This window comes from Lutjanus erythropterus, chromosome 3 (assembly GCF_056507025.1).
Source record: "Lutjanus erythropterus isolate fLutEry1 chromosome 3, fLutEry1.hap2, whole genome shotgun sequence".
In the NCBI taxonomy this organism is placed as follows: Eukaryota; Metazoa; Chordata; class Actinopteri; order Lutjaniformes; family Lutjanidae; genus Lutjanus; species Lutjanus erythropterus.
In genome coordinates, this window is record NC_139319.1 from 27256479 (window position 1) to 27281922 (window position 25444).

General features: G+C 39.6%; 1 protein-coding gene across 1 annotated transcript; it reads right to left on the reverse strand.

The window, feature by feature from the left end:
- Positions 1–303: 303 nt before the first annotated feature.
- On the reverse strand, positions 304–5678 carry c3h19orf67 (chromosome 3 C19orf67 homolog). Its single transcript, XM_084713271.1, has 7 exons — positions 5216–5678; positions 3874–4072; positions 3649–3793; positions 2703–2812; positions 1205–1426; positions 954–1094; positions 304–670 (listed from the first exon to the last, which is right to left on the reverse strand). The coding sequence occupies exons 1-7, from the start codon at positions 5358–5360 to the stop codon at positions 547–549; spliced, it is 1086 nt and encodes a 361-aa protein (XP_084569397.1). The 5' UTR covers positions 5361–5678; the 3' UTR covers positions 304–546.
- Positions 5679–25444: the final 19766 nt, after the last annotated feature.

Consider the following 25444-nt stretch of genomic DNA (forward strand, 5'->3'; position numbering starts at 1 on the left):
AGCTTGTTTTAAATGTAAAATTTTCCTTGTTTATTTGGGAATCAGTGATTGTGTGTAATTATTTCAATGCAATGTTTGATGTAAATAAAATGTTTTTTTTTTTAATAACTTTTCTAGATTTCTTTCTTTACAACACAACAAAAGGCTTTAAAAATGTAAAACTTGACAAACTATTTACAAACTCTTATAAAACTCTTAAAACTTTCAATAATAACACACTGAATATAATAAAGTGGCAAAATAACATGCAGCAAACAACAACAGACTCAGAACAATATACAGCATAAAACCTGAGACAGAACTTTTTTTTAACCAAATCTAGTCACAAAGAAATTATGAAAACACAAGCATCTTCAGCTTTAAATGTAGAAAAACTAACAGGTCCTGAATGCATCGATCACTTGGGCAGAAAGTATCAGTTTACAGTCACATGCTTGTGATTCCAGATTCGCTGTTCCTACCAACCATAAAGAACGGTGTATCCCAGGGACTGACATCATTTGTGCGCTAACACACACACATGGCTCCATCCTGTAGGGCCTGATGTCACTCTGTCTGCCGTGACAACAGCAGCTGCTGCAGGAGGTCTGTGGCGCTGCAGCTCGATGGCTCGTCGCTGCCTAGTAGCAACAGCCTGTGATAGCCGCCCTGAGGAACCTCACACAGGATCCTGAAACAGACAGGAACACACAGAAATATATAGAAAACAAAGATAACTGTGGCTCAATTATTGCACACATTCTGCCGATGGTCTGTTTAACAGTTTTATCATGTTACAGGGATAGTTCAGGTTCTTCAAAAACTCTGAACAATCCCTTTACAGTATCATTTAGTTAAAGCGATGGATGTCTTTCTTTAACATTTTTCTCCCTCAGAGACCCCCAAGGATGGAAAAATCTCTTTAAGTGTAACCATCTACAGAGAAGTGAATAAAGACATGTCAATCAGTGTACCAGTCACAGATGTCCTCTGTATCAGGGTTCACCTGCACCCACTGACCGATGGACCACATCCTCATTAAGTTACCGTGAGAGACACCTTGGCTGTCCCCATCTGCCTCTGTGCTGGAAATATCCTCGCAGCACAGGAAGTAACTGAATGAGACATGGGGACATTGGTAACGACAGAATAACACTTACAAATGTTATTTTCTGCTTCAGGTATCAAAAATGTAGATAAGGAGGATGTAGATATCCAGACTTACTACTCCGTGTCGCCAACTGTTTCTGCCTCCCTCTCCTCACTCTCTCCTCCCTGCTCTTCATCCCTCTGCTGCTGCTCATCTCTGAGTCTGTCCACGTTCCAGCGCATCCGTTTGTACAGGCCAGTGTTGACCCGGGCCAGGTACGGCGTCGGCCTAAAGTAGCGGAATATGGACAGTCTCAGTTGACCGACCTGGATCTGTCCAATGCCAAAGTGAGACACACTGAGAAGGCAAATGGGAGAGTGTGGAGAGTTAGACTGTTGCTGCTATAACAATTTTCATATTCTCTCACACGGTAAAAAGATAAACAAAACAAAAAAAAACAACAACATAAGATACAGACAGAATCAACATATTAAGGGAAATACATTTATGCCAACAATATCAAGTGAGATATCTGCAAGAGCAGACAGCTTGATTTCATTTATTGTATTTATGTGGAAACTGTAAAGCCTCCAATTATTACAGGCTTGGGCAACTACATTTGACTTCCTGATGTCATCTGAAGATACTTTGTTGACTTAAAAATGTACTGCTGGATATAAAATGTGGCTGTAAATAAAAGTATAAATACTATGCTAAATTTACACAAGCTGGAACTGGGGGAAAATTCAAGCAGGAGAATTTTATTTCAGAGCATGTTTTACTATACAGAGGTTCACTCATCCTGCCAGGATCAATTGTCTCAGCTTGTGAAGCACAGCATGTGTTTCCTCTTACACAACCTTCCATGATATATTAAAGGTTAAACTGTAACATTAGTAGCAGAACTGCAACTAACAATTTTCCATTATCAATTAATCTGTGGATCATTTTCTTGATTAGTCATTGGTCCCTAAAATGAATAAAAATATAGAATTTGAATGAAAAAGTAGAGACAGTCCCAAAGGGATAGTTTGGATTATTTGAACTGCGCCTGTATGAGGTACTTAATGTATATTAACTACAGTAGATCCCAGCCGACACGACCCCAGTTCGGCGAAGCAGAGAGGAGAACCAGCACAGAAGCTAAGCAATGTCAGGATGTTTTTTTTTTTTTTTCACTTACCTGGTCAGGCAAGAGGGTCAGAAATCTACTTTTCCTGAAGGAAATTTTTACTTGCCCCAGTACAAATTAGCTTATTCATTAGTGGTTATCAAATGTGCTGTGATGTACAGGATGATGTATAGGAATGCAACTAACAATTATTTTCATCTTTGATTAATTTGTTGATTATTTTCTTGATTAATCAATAATCAATCAAGCAGTTTAGTCTGTAAAATGTCAAAAATAGTGAAAAATGTTGATCACTGTTGTCCAAAGCCCAAGCCGACATCCTGAAATGTCTCATTTTTTATTCCGAAACACAAACATATTCCGTTAACTGTCATAGAGGACTAAAGAAAACAGAAAATATTCACATTTCAGAAATCCAACAAAAAAATTAAGTGTGAAAGTATTCAAGGAAATAAGAAACATATTAATATAAATGTGTGTTGTTCCTGTGTGTGTTCGTACCTGTTTGCCTCAGTTTCATCCAAGCAGAGGAGATCGTAGCTGGCACAGGTCAACACCAGCCGCTCCAACCTGTCACACAGCTGCTGAGAGAAGTCCAACAGCTGCACACTCTACACACACACACACACACACACACACACACACACACACACACACACACACACACACACACACACACACACACACACACACACACACACAGAAGAGTTCGGAGACAACTTAAAGCCTTATGCTATGATGTTTTCGTACAGTGAACACAAAGGTCCTTCTCATTCAGCAACGGATACAGTGTTTGCCATCTTTCTGTTTCCAACAACTGGATTTATTTGAACAGTCACGACTTGTTGTTTCTTGACTGTAGCTGGAATGTGAAGAACGCAATCAACAACAACAAATTCAGACATTTGTCAAACTTTCTTTTTTTTTCCTGCTATCCAACTCCACTGATTAATAATAATACATACACAATTAATCACTATAAAACAATAATATGCAAAATACATCAGAAATACATTATTTTAAACAGTGTTCGAATGTTTTTAGGTTGTAATTTTACATGAAAGTGAAACGGTTTCCAAATCTTCCACTAAAGATTTCCCCTGATTTGTCTACCAAAGCTTACCAAAGCAAAGTTACTGATATAGCTGATGCATATCTGTTTACTCACTTGAAAGATATCAGATTCTGCTCCCACTCCAATACAATGGAGGTTGATGGGATTTTGTTTGAGGTGCACAGAGCATTACACAGTGACATTTATATAAATTCATCAGCAATGTCTTTTTCCAAAAATCTCACTGTCAGATAAGATTTCATAAAGACTTTTTTTCAGTAGAAAGTACTTCCAATTTTAATTTCAGCAAAACTATCAGCATGGCAACATACCACTGCTGACAGAATTTCCTTTTAGCTTTTGGTACAATGGTGCTTTGTAAAAAACATTTACCCCTGTATAGTTGTCAAAGGTCAGAGGGGAGAGCTGGGACATGGGGGCCCTAGCTGTAGATTCCAGATGGTTAAAATAAGGCTGACAGGTGTACAGGAAACTTGGCACGGCAGCAGCAAGAGCCTCGCGGTCTAGATGATCCTGTCTGCAAAAACACACAAAAAGAATAAGAAAATACTGGAAAAAAATAGGTACCATTAGTGCACAGACTATTCAGGACCCTACCCACTGACAGCGCGGTCCTGTAAGTCATCTGCTTTGCTCATGAGGAACTGGAGCTGCAGCTGCATGGACTGGAGGCCCACATCCACCCTCCCGACGTCCACACAGCTGTAGGCCTCACAGTCACAGCTGCAGGCTGCAAGATCACCACAGGGGAGCGCCAGAGCAACATCAGCCAGCAAGGACAGGGATCCCTCCACCTCTACACACAAATTAACGAATATTAATAGTAACAACATAAAGAGAATTATCTTTCTACTTCACTATTCACATTTAAAAATATAGAAGTCTCTCATGTATACAATCTTCCAGGAGGCAGTTCACTTCATATGTTAAAGTTAAATGTTTCAAAGGAAGCAAACACAACCCTCACAAAGGAAGTGTGGTTAAACATATGTAAAAGACAATCTAACACTTCCAGTTCTGGCAAATGTAAAGAATTTTCATGGAAGAATATCGTTATGTTTTGTATAATCCAAGAAGAAAATATTTACAGAATGGTAGACCAAAGTTTGGGCACTGCTAATGGATCATTCCCACATATTTTGGAATTGCCCAGCAATCCAATCCCACTTGCTAGAGATAGAAAAGATGAGATAGACTGTTATATATTTAACTAATATTCCAGCTGAATTTAATGCTCGGGATAAACAGCCTCTTAAAGTATTACTTGCAGCTAGCAAAATGGCTACACAAGGAACCAACAACAAAAGGAGAGTGGGCATCGACTGTGCAGGGAATGTATGGTATGGAGAAATTGTCCTTTTTTCTAAGAATGAGAGAAAATGGTTATTAAGAATATGGACATTACACAGAAAAAAAAATCATTACTTAATATTGGATTTTTCATTTATTTTTTTTTCTCTTAACATAAGAATGTGGTTTACCAGAATTAATGGACAAATGTCTGAAGACAACAGTTTTGATTTCCTTTAAGGACTAGATGGACTGAGACAGATATGGACATGAGGTGATCATGATGTCTTGTTGATGCCGTCATGGTGTTATTGTATGCCTCTCTTTCCTGTTGGGATCATTGTACACGGAGTTAACCCTTAACTCAAAGCCAACTACAACATACTCATAACACTCTTGCCTATTGGCCCGTCTGTTCAGATCTTCCATTAAAATTTCCATTAAAACAAACAAACAACAACAAAATAACTATCAAAGACCTTTTGGGCGGTGGTGCATGAGAGGATCCTGGTTATTTAAGAAAAACTGTAGCATCAAATGTGGCTCAGCAGCCGTTATTAAGTGGGAATGTAAATGGTAACTGAGTAATGTCAGTTTAAAAAAAATGGTATCTCCACATTTTCGTGGCATGCAGGGGACACTGTTTTACCTCCATGTGCGGTGTTTTCAAGACTCTCCATGTAGTCTGACTCCTTCTGGCAGTTCATGTCCTCCTGCGTGTCCGCAAACGGATGTTGTCGGGACGGTGAGTTTGAGGCGAGCAGGACCTCCATCTGAACTTCAGTGTTTGTCATGTTTTCTTCTGTAGGTAATTCCGTGTTTTTTATGAAACCTGCAGAAAACAAAAGTCTACATTGACGGGCTATTTCAGAGCTGTCACACACTGCACAAGCCGTAAGTTTTTAGCTTTGTTTACTGCCACTGTCTCCTGAAGGAACGTCCATTCTAACGAGCTAACTTAGCTAACTGTCGTGATGCTAGCAATACGTTTTAGCAAATAAACAACTTGAAATAATGACAGCGCATCAGTCGGCTTATTAGGTTTTTGGTCTAATTACGCAACAAAATAATAAATATATGATCACGATGGAGTCTATTGATTGTACTGTTTTAATAATTATCTGCGTAGTTAGCGGTTAAGCTAACCGTTACCTTCTGCTCATCTTGCCGACACTTCCTCTGGTTGGAGCTTACAGGATGTCAAAGGTCAAAAGTCACTAATTCTTAAAAAGTTTTTTTTTTGCTTTTTTTTTTTGCTTTATTTTGGTGCGTATATTGCAACATTATAAAAAGAAATATGTTAAGAAATATATTGATCACAAGTACTTTTCTGTTTTCTGAGATCTAGTCTAGCTAGCTCATTGATTAGTCATCAGAAAAATAGTTGACAAACATTTTGATAGTTGTGTACTCATTTAAGTCACTTCTCAGGTGAGGATTTGCTTCTTTTCTTTTTTATATTATTGTAAATTGTACATTGTTTGGTTTTAGACCGTGTATTGTTGGATGAAACTTTATAATGTAAATACTGTACCACAAAATGAATGCAGTTGTGCGAATGCATTGAGATTGTGTGCTCTCAGTTGAACAAGAAAACAAAAGGCATATCCTACTGACCGAGGTGTAGTAGCTATTAATGTTATTGTACCTACGGTGAAATAACCGATGTGGCCTGTCTTTTAAGTTTACAATTTAATTTAAAAATATATGTTTCTCAAAACTTTAATGCTATCCTAGCAGGGCAACAGGACAAACAGGTAATAGTTTGATTTTTTTAAAAATAAATTAAACAGGATGTCATCCTATCATGAATCATCATTACCTCAGCACTTGACATAATCACAGTGTCATCTTCTTTTCTGTTCACTCACGCAATGTTGAATCATAGTCAGTGCTGGCTGTATGTGACTCAGTTTTTACAAGACAGATTTTCATGTCATGTAGGATATGTAGTGTGATATGAAGCCTGTATCCTGGAGCGTTGGGATCACTCTCTCTTCCTGCTTCTTTCCTATCTTTCTGCCGACTTATTTTCATTATGCAAATCAGTTATGCAAATACTGTCCAGTTTAACTTCTCTATCAAATCTACTGAAGACACCCACTCACACCAGCAAAACATCACCTAACCCTATCATGAGTTTCTCTCACACACACCGACACATACAGGCATGTAATAACATAACATTATCATTTTGAGCATCTTTTTAATGACAAAAATACACTGTAGCAGATTCAAACTTAACCATATCAACATCCAAATTCAGTTGTTTAGTCTTTAGTGATTATTTATACAATAAGGCAAAATGACCATAACACAGAAAGGACTATATTATGTGTTTATATTCATGTAACTTTTTACAGTAGTAGCATGAGTGGATGGCTACTTGTGCAGTGAGACTTGCCTGTGCAATGACTTAAGTTTAGACTTGAAAGGAAAAACTAAAGAAAAATAAAACAGACATAAGACAGTGCCAGGTAGGTCTTGCAAAGTCATAAAACTTGAAAGCGGTAATAGCATTGAACATAACGTTTTTTTCATAGGAATCTGATTTAACAACTGCCACACCAAGACCCATGTTTTGTCTCCGGGGACCCAGCTTGTGAAATGCCATGAATTTGGTTCAGTCATTCATGTCCCCCTCAGGATGAATTGTGTACGGGGGACAAAAAGTTGCTGCTTTTCATCTATTTCATATAATTTTACTTTATAAACAAAGTTTTCCACTGGGTCTCCCTGTTTCCTCCTGGGATCATAATTCTCCTATATTCCTCTCTATCTCTCTATATCTAGGATAGATTGTCCCACCTTTTTTTTCCTTTTCATTATCACAGCTTGTTTCTGACAGTGTACCGTGATACTACTCTCTGCATTTAAATAAATAAATGAATAAATGAAAGAAAACTAATGAATATTAGTTTACATCAGAGGTTTACACAAGTTCACACTCGGGAGGAGAATTATTCTATATTTTTTCCCGAGAATTAAAGGGAAAATTAAAAGTATTTAACAGTAGAAACGGTATTGCAGTACACTGATTATTTTCATACTTTAAAAGTCAACAGTCAACAGAAAAAAAATCTGGAACTTTTTAGTTTCAAACTGAACTTTTTTCCAGCTTCTAAAGGGAAGCATGCCAGGAGAAGTTTGGTAAATATTTGCATAATGAGTACTATTTACTTTGCTATCATAAGATAAAGTACCTCCTCCACGTCTGAACTGTGTTGTTGATCATGACAACACACTCAACAGTTGGTTCATCAGAAGTTACCGTTGACAACTAGTTAGTGCGGGTCACGTGATACATCCGGGCGCGCTCCATCCGCCCAGCCCTGGACCAATGAGCACCCGGGCGGCACGGCTCGAGCGTCGGGGGCGCGCAGCGGGCTGTAGCGTACAAGTGTTGTGTGGTGTGCTGCTCTGCCGTCAGTTAACCCTCTGTTTGAATGTGATGAGATGGTGTCTTCACACATCCCGTGAATCAAAACCAAGCACAGGCTGCTATGTTTTTTGTTTGCGTGTTTTAGGACTTCACCCAGCGGGATTTTTAATGGGCAGATTGTCTCCCTATTGTCTCTCATTTTGTGTGTATGAGCGGCTTGTGAAGGACTGACAGGCGGTTTTTTTTGTGTGAGGCATGTGATACAGACAAGAGACCGAGGCGTGTTCATGTTTCGCGGATGTTACCGGGAAAAGAAGAGAGGGAAGAAGGGTCTTTTTCTTTCATTTTCTGTTGTCTGTGGATGTGACTGTGGTTTTTTTTTTAATCACCGCTCGGGTTGAGCAGGACATGACGGAGGAGGACTGCCTGTCTGCCACCGGTGGATTTTAGGGGGCTCTTGCTAGCTGTTGAATGGCAAGCACTCAAAGAATAAGATGAGCAATGATCCCTTAGCTTAATAGTTTTGTTTGGATGGTTTTTTTGTCATCTTTTTAAAAACGTGAAGACATTGAACGCATCTTTATTTTTTGGGTCTAACACACTGAAACGCAAAGGGAGGCTCAGTTCAGGCGCGGCCAGGCAGCCAACAATGCGGATTACCTCCTGACTGTTTGCCTTTGTGTCAATACAGACTGTGTATAAAGTTGAGATAACAGTCACAGGACAAATATCCGGTCTTTCTCCACTTATCTTTTTATTTTATTGTTCTGCAAAGGAAGACGTTACGTTGACGTGAGGCACAAGTCCCACATGTGCACAGGTTGTGTGTGAAACTGCAGACTGACTGACCACAGAGCAACAGGGACAACGATGGCGAACGACTCCATACAAGTAAGTGGGTGAAGCTGGATGTCCTGCAACCTGCATGCATGGTCTGACTCATTTTGTCTCTGTTGACCTATAACCCTTTGTCTTGAGTAGGGTCTTGGGTGGTCCTCTGACTCACCCCCAAAAAACAGTGGTTCCCAACTTCTTTTTTGAGCTTGTGGACACTTAAAAATAAGTAATATCTGTTTGTGACCCACATCATAGATATGAGCACGGTTAGTTCAGATTACTTGAGTCAGTTACTGAATACAAATTCCATGCCAGATTTTCCAATCCATTGGATTACAAAAATGTAATCCAGTATGAATATTGTTGGATTACTTCAAAATCAAACATTTAAAATCTTGCACATTATATTAAGAAATGGATACAGACAAAAAGTTTGAGTTCCACAAATAATAATTTTTCTCTTTAAACATCTCAAAACAGTTTCCATGCAAATAAAGTGCGTCTTGCATATTCAGCATTTAAGATTGGTCAATCACATTACCCTAACAAAGAGAGCAAGAGGACAACTTATTCAGTGTTCATCTTCCATTTTCAATGTGAATAAAGACAAATAAATACTCCATTGTCCTTAAATCATCATTAAAAACTACACATACTAAACATATTATTATTAATAATAAAACAGGCAGCCTGGCAAACTGAGAGGGTTAACTTAATTTGCTAACATTTGTAATAAAAATATAATCAAGTAATCCTACACTATAATACAATGACACATTTTCCGATGTAATCTGGGCTCATTATAGTTACTTATTTTTGTAATCAGATTATGTAATGTTGACTCCATGTAATCTATTACTACCCAATCCTGGTCAGTTCAACCAAAGAGCGTTATGTTTCCTTTTCACATTGACTGAAAATATATTTCAAAGGAGATATTTGCCCATCCAGCTATCTCAGATGCAGACTGTATGGTGTCAGCCTTGAGAAAACAAGATCCCACACACTTCTGTGGATCTGAAGTCATTGATCATACTAGCATTTTGTCCTCTTTGGTCCAAAATATCAACAAAGGGGCCAAAAACGCTAGTATGATCAATAAATTGTGATGCTGAGCAAGAGCAGTGTGCAGGATCTTCTTCTCTCATAGGCTGAAGATTCAGTATTTCATAAGCAAATGCAAACATTAGAGAAAAATCTTGAAAAAATAAACACAATTTTATGCAGCAGTAAATATTTTTTGATCATGTGGCCCCTCAGATTCATCTCAGGTCCCAACCCCAAAGTTGGAGACCACTGGTTTCAACCTCAGATAAAATGAAACTGAATAAAATAAAACTCCAGCCGACAACAGTTATCTAAAACAAGACTACATTACTTTCCTATGGTCGAGTAATGCCAGCTGGGAGATTCTATAACTTGAGAAAAGCTCCATTACAAGATGCATCTACAGGGCTGTATTTTAAAGCATCTTAGTTGTTGCGAGGTGAAGTATTCCTGATTTGCTGGAGGGCTCTCTAGAGACTTCCCAAGGAACTTTGGTGACCCTGAGACCCCACTGTGAGGAACCACCAGCCACTCAGTTGAATTGGAAATGGATAGTTTGTCTCTTATAAATAATGTATGATGGGACACTTTCTGGTTTTGGAGAGGTTTTCCTGCAGAGACCTGCAGCAGCGCTCAGTCACCTTGCTGTTGTACTGAATTGTATTTGTCATAATGTTGATCAAACTGTTAGCTTTGTGCCTTGAGTGTGTGTGTGGAGATACAGAGAGTAAAGGCAGGTGTATGCAGGCACAATAGTGGTGTTTGTTATAAAACAACACGTTATACACACCCAGCTCCCATCAGGCATTACTCCTTCATGAAAGCATCAGCAAGCAGGAAGACTGCTTACTTTGCATTTTACTGAGAATAGTTGTGTGCTTGAGTAAATCACCCACAATTTCCTGATGTAGCATGAAGGCAATAAGTTAATTGATCTTTGCTTTGCTCTTTAGAGTGACTATGAAAGGGCATTAGGAAGAATGAGAAGTCAGGTGACCATTATGAACTAAATACCACTGAACTTAGTGAGCCATAGTTCCATATTATGACATTTAAGTCTGAGCCTTTCTCATGTGTCAGCTGACATGTGAATGTGGAGCTGCACAGAGCTCAGGGATGTAGATGCAGGTGCTGGTGAAACAGGTGTATATGGCTCACCTGTTTGCTCTGCAATTGAGCATACTTGTTTGCATTTTAAGACCTATGTCGTTTAATTGAGAAGGAAGTGTAGGCAGTGAAACAGGAGACAGGTTAGCATGGACGACATACTCTATAATTAGAAGTAGCCAAGAGGAACAGGTGCACGTAAACGTGCAGAAATGGGACAATTGTGAGGATCAGTTTTAAACTGAGTAATAACACACAAGTTTGAACAGGCTTGTGTCTGATGATAGTTGACTCAGTTTCACATTCACAACCAGTGTTCCTCTGGTTGTATGCGTGAGACTTCCTGATGTCATAAAGTGCTGACTAAACACTCAACAGTACAATGTCACATATTTTGAATTTTCCTCCATTGCATTATATATAAGCCACAGATGTGCTGTTCATGGATTGATGTCTGTTTTGATTCAGGCGCATATGAAAAGAATTCATTTTTTTATATATATATATATTTTTTCTCTAAGATTTAGAGGAGGTTGCCTGGTGTCTACCTGTCGCTCAGTCTGATGTTCACTGTTTACTCAGTTGGTCAGTATGTGCTCCGTTTTGATGCTCAAGACAAAAAAAAAACAGTTGTCCTGTGTGATTTGTTGAGTATTTGTCCTCGGATCTTTGCACGATTTTAGTTCAGTGAGAAATTAAACATTTTAGAGCTGAAATAATAAGACATTTAGCAGATTAACAGATTGATCGACCAACAGAAAATTAATTGGCAGCTGTTATGCAACAATGCCAAACAATCAGTTACCCAAGAAAATAATCTGCAGACTAAACCATATAGCTGCACAATTAATTGAAATAATGAAACTGAAAAAAATTGTAACAAAACTGCATTATAATGAAGTATTGTAGTGCTGCGGAGAGATCTTGACATACTAATCTTGTTCTCCAGATGTAAGAAAATATGTTTGGTACACATGCCAACAAATGTCCCATCGTCATGATTTAGTAGCCCAGTGAAAACATTTTCTTGCAAAAATGATCATTCCCCATTAATGAAAACTATGAAGAATTGGTGAATCACATCACATTCACAATACCTGTCAAAATAATTGCAATCTTTTTTTTTTCACTATATCCTGAAGCACTCCCAAACAAAATCTTAACCTGCAGCCTGGTATCATTTATCCTACACGTCTTTGCACACAGATGTCACCACTGACTGTTCCTTTATCAGTCTTCTTTAATTTGCTTCACGAAATCATGAACTCCAGCACATGTCTGTGCCGCTGTCTGTGTTTAATTATGCTGTTGATGTTATCGGACTGCATTTATAAGCTTTGAGCTGGGTTAGTTTACCACTTCAACCAGGTTTAATTCTGGCTTTGGTGCTTTAATGTTCTTGGTCTAGACAGCATAGTTACTAAACAGATGCAAAAGTGCCGTTCAATATTTATTCATATGGTAAACAACGCGGGCTGGAAAATCTTTGCCAAACAGATGCAGCTAAATTTGGCCATGCCTCATTAATTTATCTGCTCCAATGACCAGTTTGGGAGATACATCATTGATTGACAGTTGTATATTTGAATCAACCACTCAATGCTGGAGCCTGACAGTGCAATCTACTTACACCATGAAGCCAGCTGATTTTTGTTGTAGCCCAGAAGAACTACTGGTGATGTTTTGCTTTTTTTTGCCTAAAAACACTGCAGGACTGCAGTCATCAGCAGACAAACAGAGGTACCAAGGTGCTCAAAAGCAGTTCTGACATTTCATGTTTTTCGTATGGGATACTACTTCTGTTATTTTGTCAAAGCTCTCAGCAAGCTCGTGGACAAAAGAGAGGAATGGTCAATAAAATAAGGAGAGCGGAGAAGGAAAGATGGAGATTGACAGAGCTTGAGGTTTCCTTTTGATCTTTGACATAGTGGGAAAGGAGAGGGAGAATTCAGTGGCTGCTGGGTGGAGAACGCTGGAAGCCATTGTCCCCCTCGCGCAGAAGCTTTCGTACTTGTCCAGAAATGAGCAAAGAACTAGTCGTCACACCACCACAATTTCTCATTTGGTAACTCTTTAAATCATGAGATAGATTTTGCCATTCTCTGAGTTGGGAGGATGCTGTGACACTGTTCTAGAGTGGAAATGTGTCCACCCAACTCCACCCTGGCCTAGTTCATATGCAAAAGATTGCAATGTAATTGCTTGTACACATAGGTAGGTAGGTAGATTTGTTCTTTATTTTACTGTCACAATTGTGGGATATTTAAGAATGGTGGAAAAAAAAGGAATAATTGTTTAATAATAGCTTTGCTTCACGTGTGGCAGTTATGTGTTAAACTCTTTTTATACCATGTTCATGGTTTGCTAATTGTCATTTTAACCCAAATCATGATCTTTTCCTAAACCTAACCAAATGTTTTTGTTGCCTTACCCTATGGCAGTAGTTCTTGTGCCTACAACAAGCCAAACTGTGATTGTTTCACATAGTAATATGCACAAACAGAGTACGAATGAATTAACTTACATGCCTCAATTAGGGATTATCTTGCAAAACCTGACATCTACATTGCCCACAGTGCAAATGGATGGCTGGCAGTTGAGTCAGGGGTTTAGGTGTTAGGCTAGTAGCAGCTAATGTAGCATGGACCCTGATAAGTTCACTTCTTTCCAATTCCACCCCTTCAGATTTGATCAGTTTTCAAACTTGAAGTCCTTAGACATTACTCAACACTGACTCAACTGACATCAACTGAGGCAATTTATCAGATTTCACACAGCTCCCTTACTTCTTCCCTCCCCTTTTCACATATGCAGCACTCCCCTAGACCTGTAAACAGACTTGGATGTGTAAAATCAGTTGAGTTCCCCTTAAAGCTTCCATTATTGTAGATACAAGGCAGGCAGTGGAGCTCTACACCCTTCCCATGGTGTGTCGTTTGTTTGCCCCCACAGGAAGACGATATTAAACAACCCCAAAAGAAGTCTCAACCCAACTGCGTCACACTTCCTCATAAAGGTTAGAGGGGAGACAAGAATGGAATAGAGGGGGGATGTGTCCCTGTTTTATATACTCTACTGAGGCTCTGTGGCAGTTTTTGCTTGTGTGGCATGCTTTGCACAGTGTATGTTCACTGGAAAGAGCCCAGACGACTGAGACACACTCGGGTGGTTTCACAAAATGTACTTCAGCAGAAATGTTCATGTTCGCATGCTCAAACACACAGATATAACAACTGACACACAGAGTCAGACACTCCAGGGAATGCATAGGAGTACTTCCCATAAGCCTTACCATGACGTAAGGAGACAGCTATGTGCACAAAGTAGGCTTTTCTCAGCGCTGCCCTGTGGCCATGTAGGCAGACAGAATCCACAATAACATCAAGGAACAGACTTGGAGATAGAGCTAATATTCTCATTCATTTTTATGCATCAGACATCTCAGTTTAATAAAACAATGTGGTCTAACAGAACTGCGTACTCCCTGCCATGTGATATTATCTCTCACATGAAAAATGCTATATTTATGCTTGTAACACATGATCATAACCTCATATTGGCTCTGCTGACTGCGTGCCTTATGCTGTCTGACCTTCAAGGAAATTAGAGCATTCAGAAAACAGTTACCAACACTATGTCTAATGATCTCTCAAGGCTAATGATCATATAGAGTAATCTAGGAGAAACGTATATCATCCACTTGGTTACCAGCAAAGTTAACTATTGAAACAGGCTTGGCTTTGAATGTAGTTATAGTAGGCATTTACTGATTTCTGTCTATGATTTTGGGAGGCAGCATGATTGTTTATTTCAAAATCTTTCAAAATATGACTGGAATTTTGAATTCTGACATGATTATAATTTAAAAGGCTTTCTACATACAACAGCCTCTGCTGTAGGAGCAGTCTATGTTGCATCTAAGAGTTGGACACAGTTAGGCTTCTGTCCTCTGATGGGCTCTATTCACTGTCCCCATATGGTATTGGCATTAAAGACAGTCATCTGTGTCCCAGCCAGCCAGATGTCATTTCCCAGTCCAGGCCTAAGATGTACTTGTCAAGGGACAACTCTGAGTTTACAATTACAACTTAAAATTTCATTTAGCAAATGCTTTTATCCAAAAGTGATGTACATCTGAGAGCTGATACAACACAAGCAAGGATCTAGTCAGGATGTAATGGCTTTGTTTGATGATGATGGTGAACATGATATGAATATATCATTACCTTTAAGCTGATAAGTTGAACTTGTTAGCAACTTGAACAGCTGCTTATTTACACATCTGGCAGGTCGAATTAGGAATGAAATAGTTGATTCCAAGATAAACCGCAGTAAAATTCCAGACGATCAGTATTACCATTTCAAATTTTAATTATCGTAATAACTGTAACTGATTATAGCACTATTACTATGTACAATGTGGTTTAGTGTCATACAAAGTTAGCAACTGTCTCTCATATGCAGGCAGAAAAGCAGTGTGTGTTTTTTTGCGTCAGTGAAAACACTGACATTGCAAAAGACATGATTCCTTTTCAAATATTTTCAGCGCATTTTAACAATACTTCAAAACTGAGAGGAGCGTCAGCTTTAACGCTCTGAGGGACCCTTTTATATTTCATTACATTAGTTTTCACATCTGTAGATGCATTATTTAAAAATATTACACACTTCAAAGCCATTTTAAAGTGCTCAGAAAAATGTAAATTTGAACACTATTAAAACTTTGTTTTAAGAGGAAGTTTGCTGACATGATTTATTGTTGCCTACCCACTTTTGATCCTATAAACAGTAGTCAAACATCTTTCCTTGATACTTTCAGAAAAGCCCTGCTGTAGTTGCTGGATGATTGCTGCTGTGATGGGAGCAGTTCACATGTGGGTAAGGCTTTGGTTGGGCCTGAGGGTGGAGGGTCGAGGGAAGGGGAGGTCTAAAGGGCATTATGCTGATGATGAGGCTCTACAGCCACAGCGATACAATAGGTTGTATTGTCTGACACCAGCAGCCCAGATCACATTCAGTTCACTGTGAGTTCATTTTCCTCATCCTGGCTGGAGCATGTTAGTGACCACACCCTCACCAACCAACCAACCAACCAACTAACCAACCCACCCAGCTGCCCACCCTCAGGCTGAAGTGGGGTTAATGGTGTTTGGATTGAAAACTGAAATCCCTTGTGTATTTAAACCGTGTTTGTGCTTCATAGTCGGCCCCAGCAGCTGTTGTAAGCTGATGTTTCTTTATCTTATTCACATCTCGCCTTCCCTCTGTGCAAACAGCCCATAATTCTCATGACCTCATCATGATGTACCCCTGCATTCCAGCTTCAGATGGACCCCTCCTTCTCCCCAGACATGCACACACAGAGGCCAGCACGAACACTGAGCTCACACACTGTCATGACATCACCTATCACCCTTGGCCAGTGAACCCCACCAGCTTTCTGTGAGCGCACTGGGAGGGTTGGAAAAATCAGGAGGATGTACAGGAGCAAGTAGGTCAGGGTGGGTCGCTTTGCTCTGTTTCCACCCTATGAGGCTGAATAGATTACAGATGCTGAAGTTGTGTCCTCATGTCTGCGTCAGGCCAAATTTGGGACCACTCCCATGTTTCAGTCTTTTGAAGTTTCATTATATAACAGCAGTAATTCCTCACTTTCCCTCTTCACATGGGCCTGGGCACGGGCTTGTCAACACCAGCAGCCTTCCGCTCTCACGTACCTTGACCCTTGACCCCTCCTCATTATGGAAGAGCCCCTGGGCCACATATATCGATCACAGCCCCATCGCTCAGCGCTGCCGTGCTGTTTAAACAACCACTCAGCTGAGTTAACTGTCTCTGGAACTGTGTTGAGAAATGTAGAAAGAGTGATTAAACTGTAGTTACAGTGTTCCCTCTTAAATCAGACAAACGGGATGAAGAATTTATGAAAGCAAGAGTTGCTTAAGACTTTGCAGTTGGAAGTTTAGGTGAAATTCATGCTGAAAGAACTGATTTCATGCCCCTTCAGTGAACCCTCCAGCTTGAACAGCAAATGAACCAAATTTCTGGTTTGGCTGAAAGTACAGTGCATGTAAAACCCAACATCAAGCTTTAGGTTCTTTCATTAAAAGGCCAAAGATGTTTTTTGGAAGGAATAAATCAACAGAGAGCATTATGGTGTAATCTCTGGGAAGAGTTTTCACTTTTGGAGAATGTTCTCTTCCCCTAATAGTACAAGATATTTGAAGATAAACTGATGCAGTATTGCAGCTGATGAAATTTACTGGAGAAATAATCAGGAAATAGTCTGTTTTAATAGGGATTTAGTATTAAATATGTGTATCAAGTCTTTAAGCAAGTCTTTAATTTTCTGACCACCTCTCACCCTGCCACTCCTTAACTGTACAATACTCTCATCCGTTTGCAGGCATTATGGTGATTCAAGCATGGCGATTTCCCCCACAGCAGGGGGTTGGCTGGTAAACAGGCCGTGAACAAAGCAGTATCGGCCAACTTAATGGGATAAACTAGGCATGGTCCCCTAGAGCTGACACTGCAGCGAGAACGCACATTTATGTAAGCCTCATTAGGCAGTCAGGGGGATCCCTCCGTATTACACTTAACGGTTGGCTCACCAAAATGATATTATCTGAATATGTTAAGAATGATTTACCCCCCAAATTGACTCTGGTCCACTACTGGGTTATCCTGCATGTGGTTATCAAACGTTTTTAATTTATCATCTAAGTTATTAGAAGTTGATATACCCTAAATTCAGAGTCATTTTTATTAATACTATCATGACACTTAGGTGCTGGTTTGATATGTATGCCCTATTGATATTCTTAAGTATTGTGATTTGATTTTACAATTTATTGCAATTTATGTTCACTTTTTAAACATCTAGACAATGGAAAAAGTTGTTATATACTGCTAGAGACTCTATATCATGAGTCATAGTTCCAAAAACGGGGCATATCTGGTATATTGCATATAAATCCATGAATAAAATAAAGTAAGTAAATTGCTACATTTAGCTGGTCCTGATCGTCCAGCTCTAGCAGTGCCAAAAAAAGATAATAAATAAAAAAAGAGATGTTAGGCCAAAGAATAATAAGAAAAAAGATCATGAAAGTCATAAAAAAAAGAATCACTATACTTCACTGAATTTCTAAAAAAATTTCCTCCCCCTTACTTTTCATGTTCTAAGAAAAGTATTTTACAACCTTGAGACCCTGTCAGCTGGTGTGGCCAGTGGAGGAGAAAAAATATAGTTGTGGCCTGCTTGCCATGTCACCATGGATTCAGAGGGAATTTTAACAGTTTTTCCAGGGTATGAGGATGGTTGCCAAAAGTAGTCTCTAAATAATATCCAACCCTCTGTTCCCAGGTCAGACCAACCTCACTGACACTTTTACCACAGAAAGCTCCTGGTAGACTGGGCAGATTTAGCATGATTTGGCACAAACATGCGGTCTTAGAAACGTAGTTTGAGGAAGGTCTGTAGTGTTAAATGATTTTCTCCAGTCCTGAATGAGACCATATAAAAAAGATGACAGTCTGATGGCAGAGTTTCCCAATGCTCTACTCTGGGCTCCAAAGAATTTTCTGTCAGTGTTAGAAATTCTGCGGCCTAACCATGTAGCGTGACTAGTGTCAGGATGTGGTGGCCTCAACTCTTCCTTTAAAAATCTTTGGTGACCAATTAAAATCCCAAAAACTGACAATAAAGGGACGTAAATAGTTGAAACAAGCAGAAAAATGATCAAACTGAAGAAGAAGGATGTTGCATGGAGCAGATAACAGGATGAGATTACATATATGTGTGTGTGTCAGCAGTATGCTGCATTACATAATCTGTCAGGAAGGAAACTCATCAGATAATCAAAGTGACACTATCTGTAGTGTGCTTAAGTCAGGTCTGTTAAGTCAGTAAGTATAGAGCTACTCACCAGCCAGCTTTCAGCTTTACTTGCCAATTTTATATTTCTCAATGTTCAGAATTAAAGTAATAATGTTAATGACCACATTAGTCAGTCACGGAGCAGATGTAGACCAAAAATTTACTGATTTAATTCAAAGAGATTTGACTCCAGCCCCACCAATCTACCCACCCAACCAACCATCCATTCAGGCCTGAGTTTTCAGCCTGAGTTGGGGAACCTCCCAGAAGGCCAACTGGAGACAAAGCAGAGCCCATTTTTTCAGCTCTGCTTCATCTCCAAATGATCAGTGAAGGTCCTACTTCTGGTTCAGTTGGGTTTGACTCTCTCAGTGTGAGCTCTGCTGTCTTTGCGGGCCATTTTACGTGATGCTGCTGAGGCTGAAGCTCTGCTATTTGCAGCACAGGACTGTAAATCTGTAGCGCTCTCATTCAAGCAGAAGATCTTACACTGAGGGAGCGGCATACAGAGAACGTTTCTACCATGAAAAGTGGTTGCCAGCAGGGGCAGCCACCGAGGGAAGTCGTCACAATGGCCCAAATGTAGTTACCAGGGGCAACTGGGCAATTTCTCCCGTCAGCACAGCAGTCCGCGTTCGTTGCTGTCGCTGAATGATTGTCAGTTCTTTGCTGGCTGGTCTTTAAAGCGTCCTCACAGTGATGATGTCTCAAAGGGAGTTTTACATTTAACACTTGCCATACATTGTAACACTGTGACACATCGCTGTTAAAGATGCTGCCACAACATTAGTCATATTTCAGTGTAGCGCTGTAATTTTTTCTTACTTCCACTGTCAGACGCCTCTCCACATTTCTAAGGAAACATCTTGTGGCCTCTGTAGCAAAGCATGACCAAACGCCCTCTGATAAATGGTTCTGGACAGTTGTGAGTGTAAAGTGATCTACCATGTTGCCCTTCTGTTATCTTGCCTCCCTTTTCTCTCTCTCTTCTTATGTCTCCCGCTCGCTCCCTCCCTCCCTCCCTCCTGTCCAGGCTACACACCAGCTGCTCTCCTCCTCCTCCTCCTCCTCCTCTACAGCCCTCCCTCTTGTTTTCCCATTTGGACCTCAAGAGCTGTCTTCCATGGGGGATAATTAGAAGGAAAAGACTTGTGCGTTTAGGTGATGTTGTTGTTGTTAACCAGCCTATAGCTAAATACATCGCACACTTGCAGGCAAACCATGCTTAGTTTACTGAATAAGTAATTACTGTCTGCATCATTACATTGGTGTCTGTGACTGTTCAGTATATTGATGAAGACTGTTGGTGGTTTGGCGTATTTCCACAGTCAGAAAACATTTTCTAGGCCCACATGTTGGACTGTGTCTATCAACATGTACAAAAAGAAAATCTTACCGATAGTTTAAATAGACATTAAAATTAAAAAGTCTGTATCTCATATTTGTTTTGACTGTGTAAAGTAGGCAAACATGTCCTTGCATGAGAAGGTCTTCTATAGCAATACAGACAGTCTTTGTCAAAATTGATATCTGTGGGGTTTGTGTGTGTGTGCGTGCGTGTTTGTGCGTCATACACAGAGGGTGTGTCTTAAAAAGATATAAATAGGCCATGGGAGTTATTAAAGTCTCCCCACAAACAATCCCTCTCATTAGAATGGGTTGGAGATTGAGTTACACTGATAACATTTGGCTTACTGGGAGGTCCCCCAGCTCAGGCTGAAAACTCATGCCTGATTAGATGATTGGGTAGCTGGGTGGAGTTGCAGGCAAATCACTTTGAATTAAATCACTACAAAATGTGAAATGGGCTATTTTTATGGACATGTTGAACTTCTCTTACTAGGAAAAAAAAAGCATAAGTAAGATGTGAACCAAACCCACAGTAATAACAAAAGAAGATGAAATGAGTGTGTACACAGACCTAGACTTATCTATGGCAAGATATTTCATTATGACAGAGTAACTACCTAAGTCAGAAGTCATCGCTCCATCAATCAGACTGAATCCCATATATAGAGTTTTTCTGAAAACTCCAGTCTTTTTAAAGGGGAACTCCACTCATTGTACACATCAAAGTCTGTTTACAGATGTTGTGAGTAGCACTGCATATGTGAAAGGAGCTGCATAAAGCCTTTTGAGGGTCCAGAGTGAGCTGTGTGAAGACCGATAAAGTACCTCAAGCTGGGTTTCCACTGAGCAAAACTCGACTCAAGCGCCTGGTCCAAGTTGCTAACTTTGGGGCAAACTCCACATTTATTCATAGACAAATAGCTAAAACTGTACACACACTGCACACGGGGCCCTACATTAAGTCAGTGCAAAAAGCTGGCTGGAGATTTGAAGATATTTACTATCATATCACAATTTGATGCATTTCCTGTTCCGATTCAGAGGGCTATGATTCAGTGATAAAATGATTGTCTATCCATCGTGATGCATCAAAGTGATTCACCAAAACTCCAAAAAGTAGCCAGGTTTAGAAGTAATGATGGTGTACATATTACATTTAGGGGAGAATCTTTTTGTCAGATTTGATTCAGAATGTATTCTTAATTGAACAAATAGAAGAGGGGACACATTTTTTTGGCTCGCCCCAGTTTCCCTGAAATACAATGTGTAATATTACTAGCAGTTAAATGGTCTGCAGTTTTAATCAATCAGTTTGAAAGCAACATACAGTCTTTTGCCTGTATGAGAAGAACAAGTGAGGGAGAAGTAGAGATCTCTGCTCTGTTAACTGTCTCCAGCAGTGGAGAGCAGTCTATCAGAGGCACTGTCCAGGATGCAGAGGGGTTTACAACATAGTTTTTGAGGGGAAACAGACTAAGCAGTGTGTTTTTCTTCACCACAGAGTTGGTTTAAGTTGTGTGTGTCGCTCATCTACTCTCATTTGTTACAACTGATCGCTGCTTAGTTGTTGGGTGATGGTAAAAAAACAAAAAAAAAAACCTTTATGTTCATCTTGCAAATGCAGTTATTTAGATGACATCTCTAAACATGATTGCAACCACTGCCTTTTGAGAGAATTAGGTACATTTCCCTGGTAAATACTGATGACTAGCATGTGGATGCTGTAGACTGTCTGGGTGCAGCATTGCCCTCGCAGCTGAGTTCCACCTTTTTCGCTCCATCATCATGCTAACTAACATTTAGAGCAGAGAGTTTTTACATTTATGTATCAATTCAGAATCTTCCATGCCTTCATTGTGATGCATCTAAGAATCTAAGTATTTTCCCCACTCCTAAATGTGTCGTTAAAAATAAGTAATTTATAATTAATTTATTCAACACACACAAAAAAAAAAATCAACTCTAGTAGAGTTTTACAAGAAATCTGACAATGTCATCAAACAATCCATGTTTCCAACTAAGCAGCCTCACTGTAAATGCTGTCATCCTAGCATCTTAAAATACAACAACTTAAAATAAAGTTCCCAGATGTTTAGGCCTGGTGGAGGGGCAGCTTTAGCCCAGTGGGCCGCCAGGCTTGTAATACACCAGGGGAAACTCTGCACTGCACAGTTATGTTCACAGATGTAACATCACTGCAAAGTTCACTCTGTCACACACACTGTCTCTCTTGACCACACACTTGGATGGTTTGCACACGTTTTCTACTTGTATAGCAGATTTTTAGTTCCGAACATCTTTGAAATACATTTTTAAAAAATTTCCTGATGCTTAGCCCCAGTGGTTAGCCAAATTAGGCCAGGCATCCCCCTGGGCCTTCAATACACTGGTGAAAACCTTGCCTCAAGTGATGTCACCTAAATAAACATTGGTTGTGTCTTTATTCCTGATTTGTAAGGAATAAACTTCTTATGTGCTAGGTACTTCTTGACCTTTAGATTGAGGCGTTGCTGCAAAAACAAAATAAATCATCCTCCTTTGAACAGCACGTTTGCAGATTCAACAGAGTGCTGCGTTTATGGTTTCCTCACATGACACTCCCAACAGTCTGCAGTGTAAATAAATTAATGAAATGAAGTCATAGCAAGACAGACTTTTCTTCTTTGTTTGTATTTGGCCTTTGTCTTGAGTTTTCCACCACATTCATTTTATGTTTGTACTGGTAGTTGTCGTCTTTGCAGCCAGAGCTCTCACAGCACGGGTCACTTCAGTTATTTAACATTCAGTCAGTTTGACATCCGGCTTTACCTTCATTCACCTCCTGCTCATTCAAATGTCGACAAGCCTGAACGCAGAGGGAGTATTGGACGAATAGATAGCTGAGGACATGGAGGAGACAGGTGTTTCCCGCTGTGTTACCTCGAGGCTATGCTGTCATAGAAACAGCTGCTAAAAGGATGAGGTCATCGGTTTTCTACCTAATGATTTACACACACACACACACCTGGATATTTTCAGCAAGGTAATGGTCTTCTTTAGGTAGTCCTCCCTGTTTAGAGTCAATGGGGCATTTAGTATTCAGGTACAAAACATTACATGTGAAGAGGGACAGGGACGGCGTGTTCTCCCCATAACTCCATTTACATATCACCACTTTTTTGGGAAGCTTTAATGAGAGTGCACTCTCAGAGGACAATTAACTAAGCGTAGGCTGTCAAATTATATTTGGCTATGTAATTAGAGATTGGATTGAAATGCTTTTTCCCTTCCCGCTTGATTAAACTGTTGCTTACATTAAGCTGTGGTTACTCAATCAGGGCTGGACCTCTCCATTATCCCCAAACACTTTATATAACCTGATTCTAACCCACCTAAAAAATACTTTCAATCAGCTAACATGCCAATTTTCCAGAGACTTTCTGTTTTGTCCACCGTCTCAAGTAATGTATTGCTCTAATCCACATGAATGTCGGTCTACACTTGGCTCCTAAAAATATGACTTTATTTATAATCCAAACCTCTGACTTATTGTCTCTAACTCTACTTGAGCCTGTGAGTGCTTTTAACAATATTAAACATGGGGGTGTTGACACATTTTAAAAGATTAAACTAAAATTATGCAACAGGTTAATCTTAATATGAAAACAGCTGCTTGTTTATTGTACCCAAAACTGCTCTTACACAACATAGATAACAGATGTTATCTGGTAAATTTGACAGATTAAAAAAAGATGGATGAAAACGGACTCACTAATACAGTTTCTCCTGCCAACTGAGACATTACTAGACACTACCATTCAGATAGTAGCTAGAATCTATTTGCTACCTGAGATACAAAACATATATTAAATGCCATAAAACCTCATTATAACTCAATTAATCTTCCATTTTTGTAATACCTACACAGTGATTTAATAATTCTTACAATGATAAGCCACATTTTCCTTTTAAAGTTCCCATGAAGTCAATATTTATACACTGATCAGGCATAACAGGATAAAGAGAAGACCGACAGTTAAACGAGACAGAGCAGCTGACAGTGTTGCTGAACAGCCGTAAACTTTGTAGCTCTTCAGGCTAATGTTAGCCAGCAGCAGACTGCTGTTCACAGAGGGACAGTTAAAATCTCACTTCCTCTTCTGGCTAAAGAATAAACAACCTGTGTTGATGTCTCCTCAAACATTTTCTCATCCAGACTCGTTTAACTTCTGCATCTGTTTGTCTCACGGCAAAGTTTTACTGCAGCAAACTGTGTCACCGCATCGGTCTCCGGTTTGTTTACATTTGCTTCCACAGCCGATCATGTGAAATCGCGTCCCGCGAAATCCTGCGAGATGATCCATGATCTTGTGAGATCACATTCACCTGATTCATAGTCTTAATGTAAAAATATAATAAGGCCTGGGTGTAACCTGCAGGACTTTGGAGAAAATTTAAATAGTATTTAATTAATATTTAATAGTCAGTGTCTTAATATGAATATCCAATTTCATTTAGAAATGTTTGTGAATGCTGTCAATTACAGTTCTTAGACTGAAAATCGGCCAAAATTGGAATCAGCAGGTCAGACCCTTAAAAAAAACAAAAAACTGAATCGACCAAGAAAATTGAAATCAGTACATCTCTAATTACATTCTGTTAGCAGACAACAGAACCAGGCTCAGCAGTGTCCCGGTGAACATGGCCGGTCACTGGGAAAAACATAGCCTCTGAGACTAACAGAGAATACAGTATAGAGGGTGTTTATGGAGTTTCCTGATAGAAAGATGGCTTAAGTAAGTTAGCTTAAGCTGTTAAGTCGTGTGTTGGGAGCCAAACCCAGCAAGAAAACTACCTCAGTACTGTAAGATACTCCCTGTCAACTGGCATCAGTTGGTCTTGCAGGCTTTTTTTTGTCTCAGTCTGTCTGTGTTCAGTAGAAGCTCTCATGGAAAGAGTCAGCAAACAGACCACTCTCCCTCCTAGCATCACATCCATGGACCACTTTAGCTGCATGGCGCACAGCTAAAGTACATACAGTACATGCATGGCGATAAGTCCCTGCTTAGCTGCCTGTTTTACAGGAAACACATAGGCACTAAGTTTTCCCTTTGCTGATTCATGAGAACTTTAGGTATGACTCAGTGCAGAAATGTTTGGGTTGTACTGTATGTGTTACGCCAAGGACAACTAACTTTATTACATAATGAAAGGTTGTGTTGTAATCCTGAATCAGTGATGCCCCTCCAACTGAGACCACATAACCACTGTTGATGTGTTGAACTTGTTTCTGC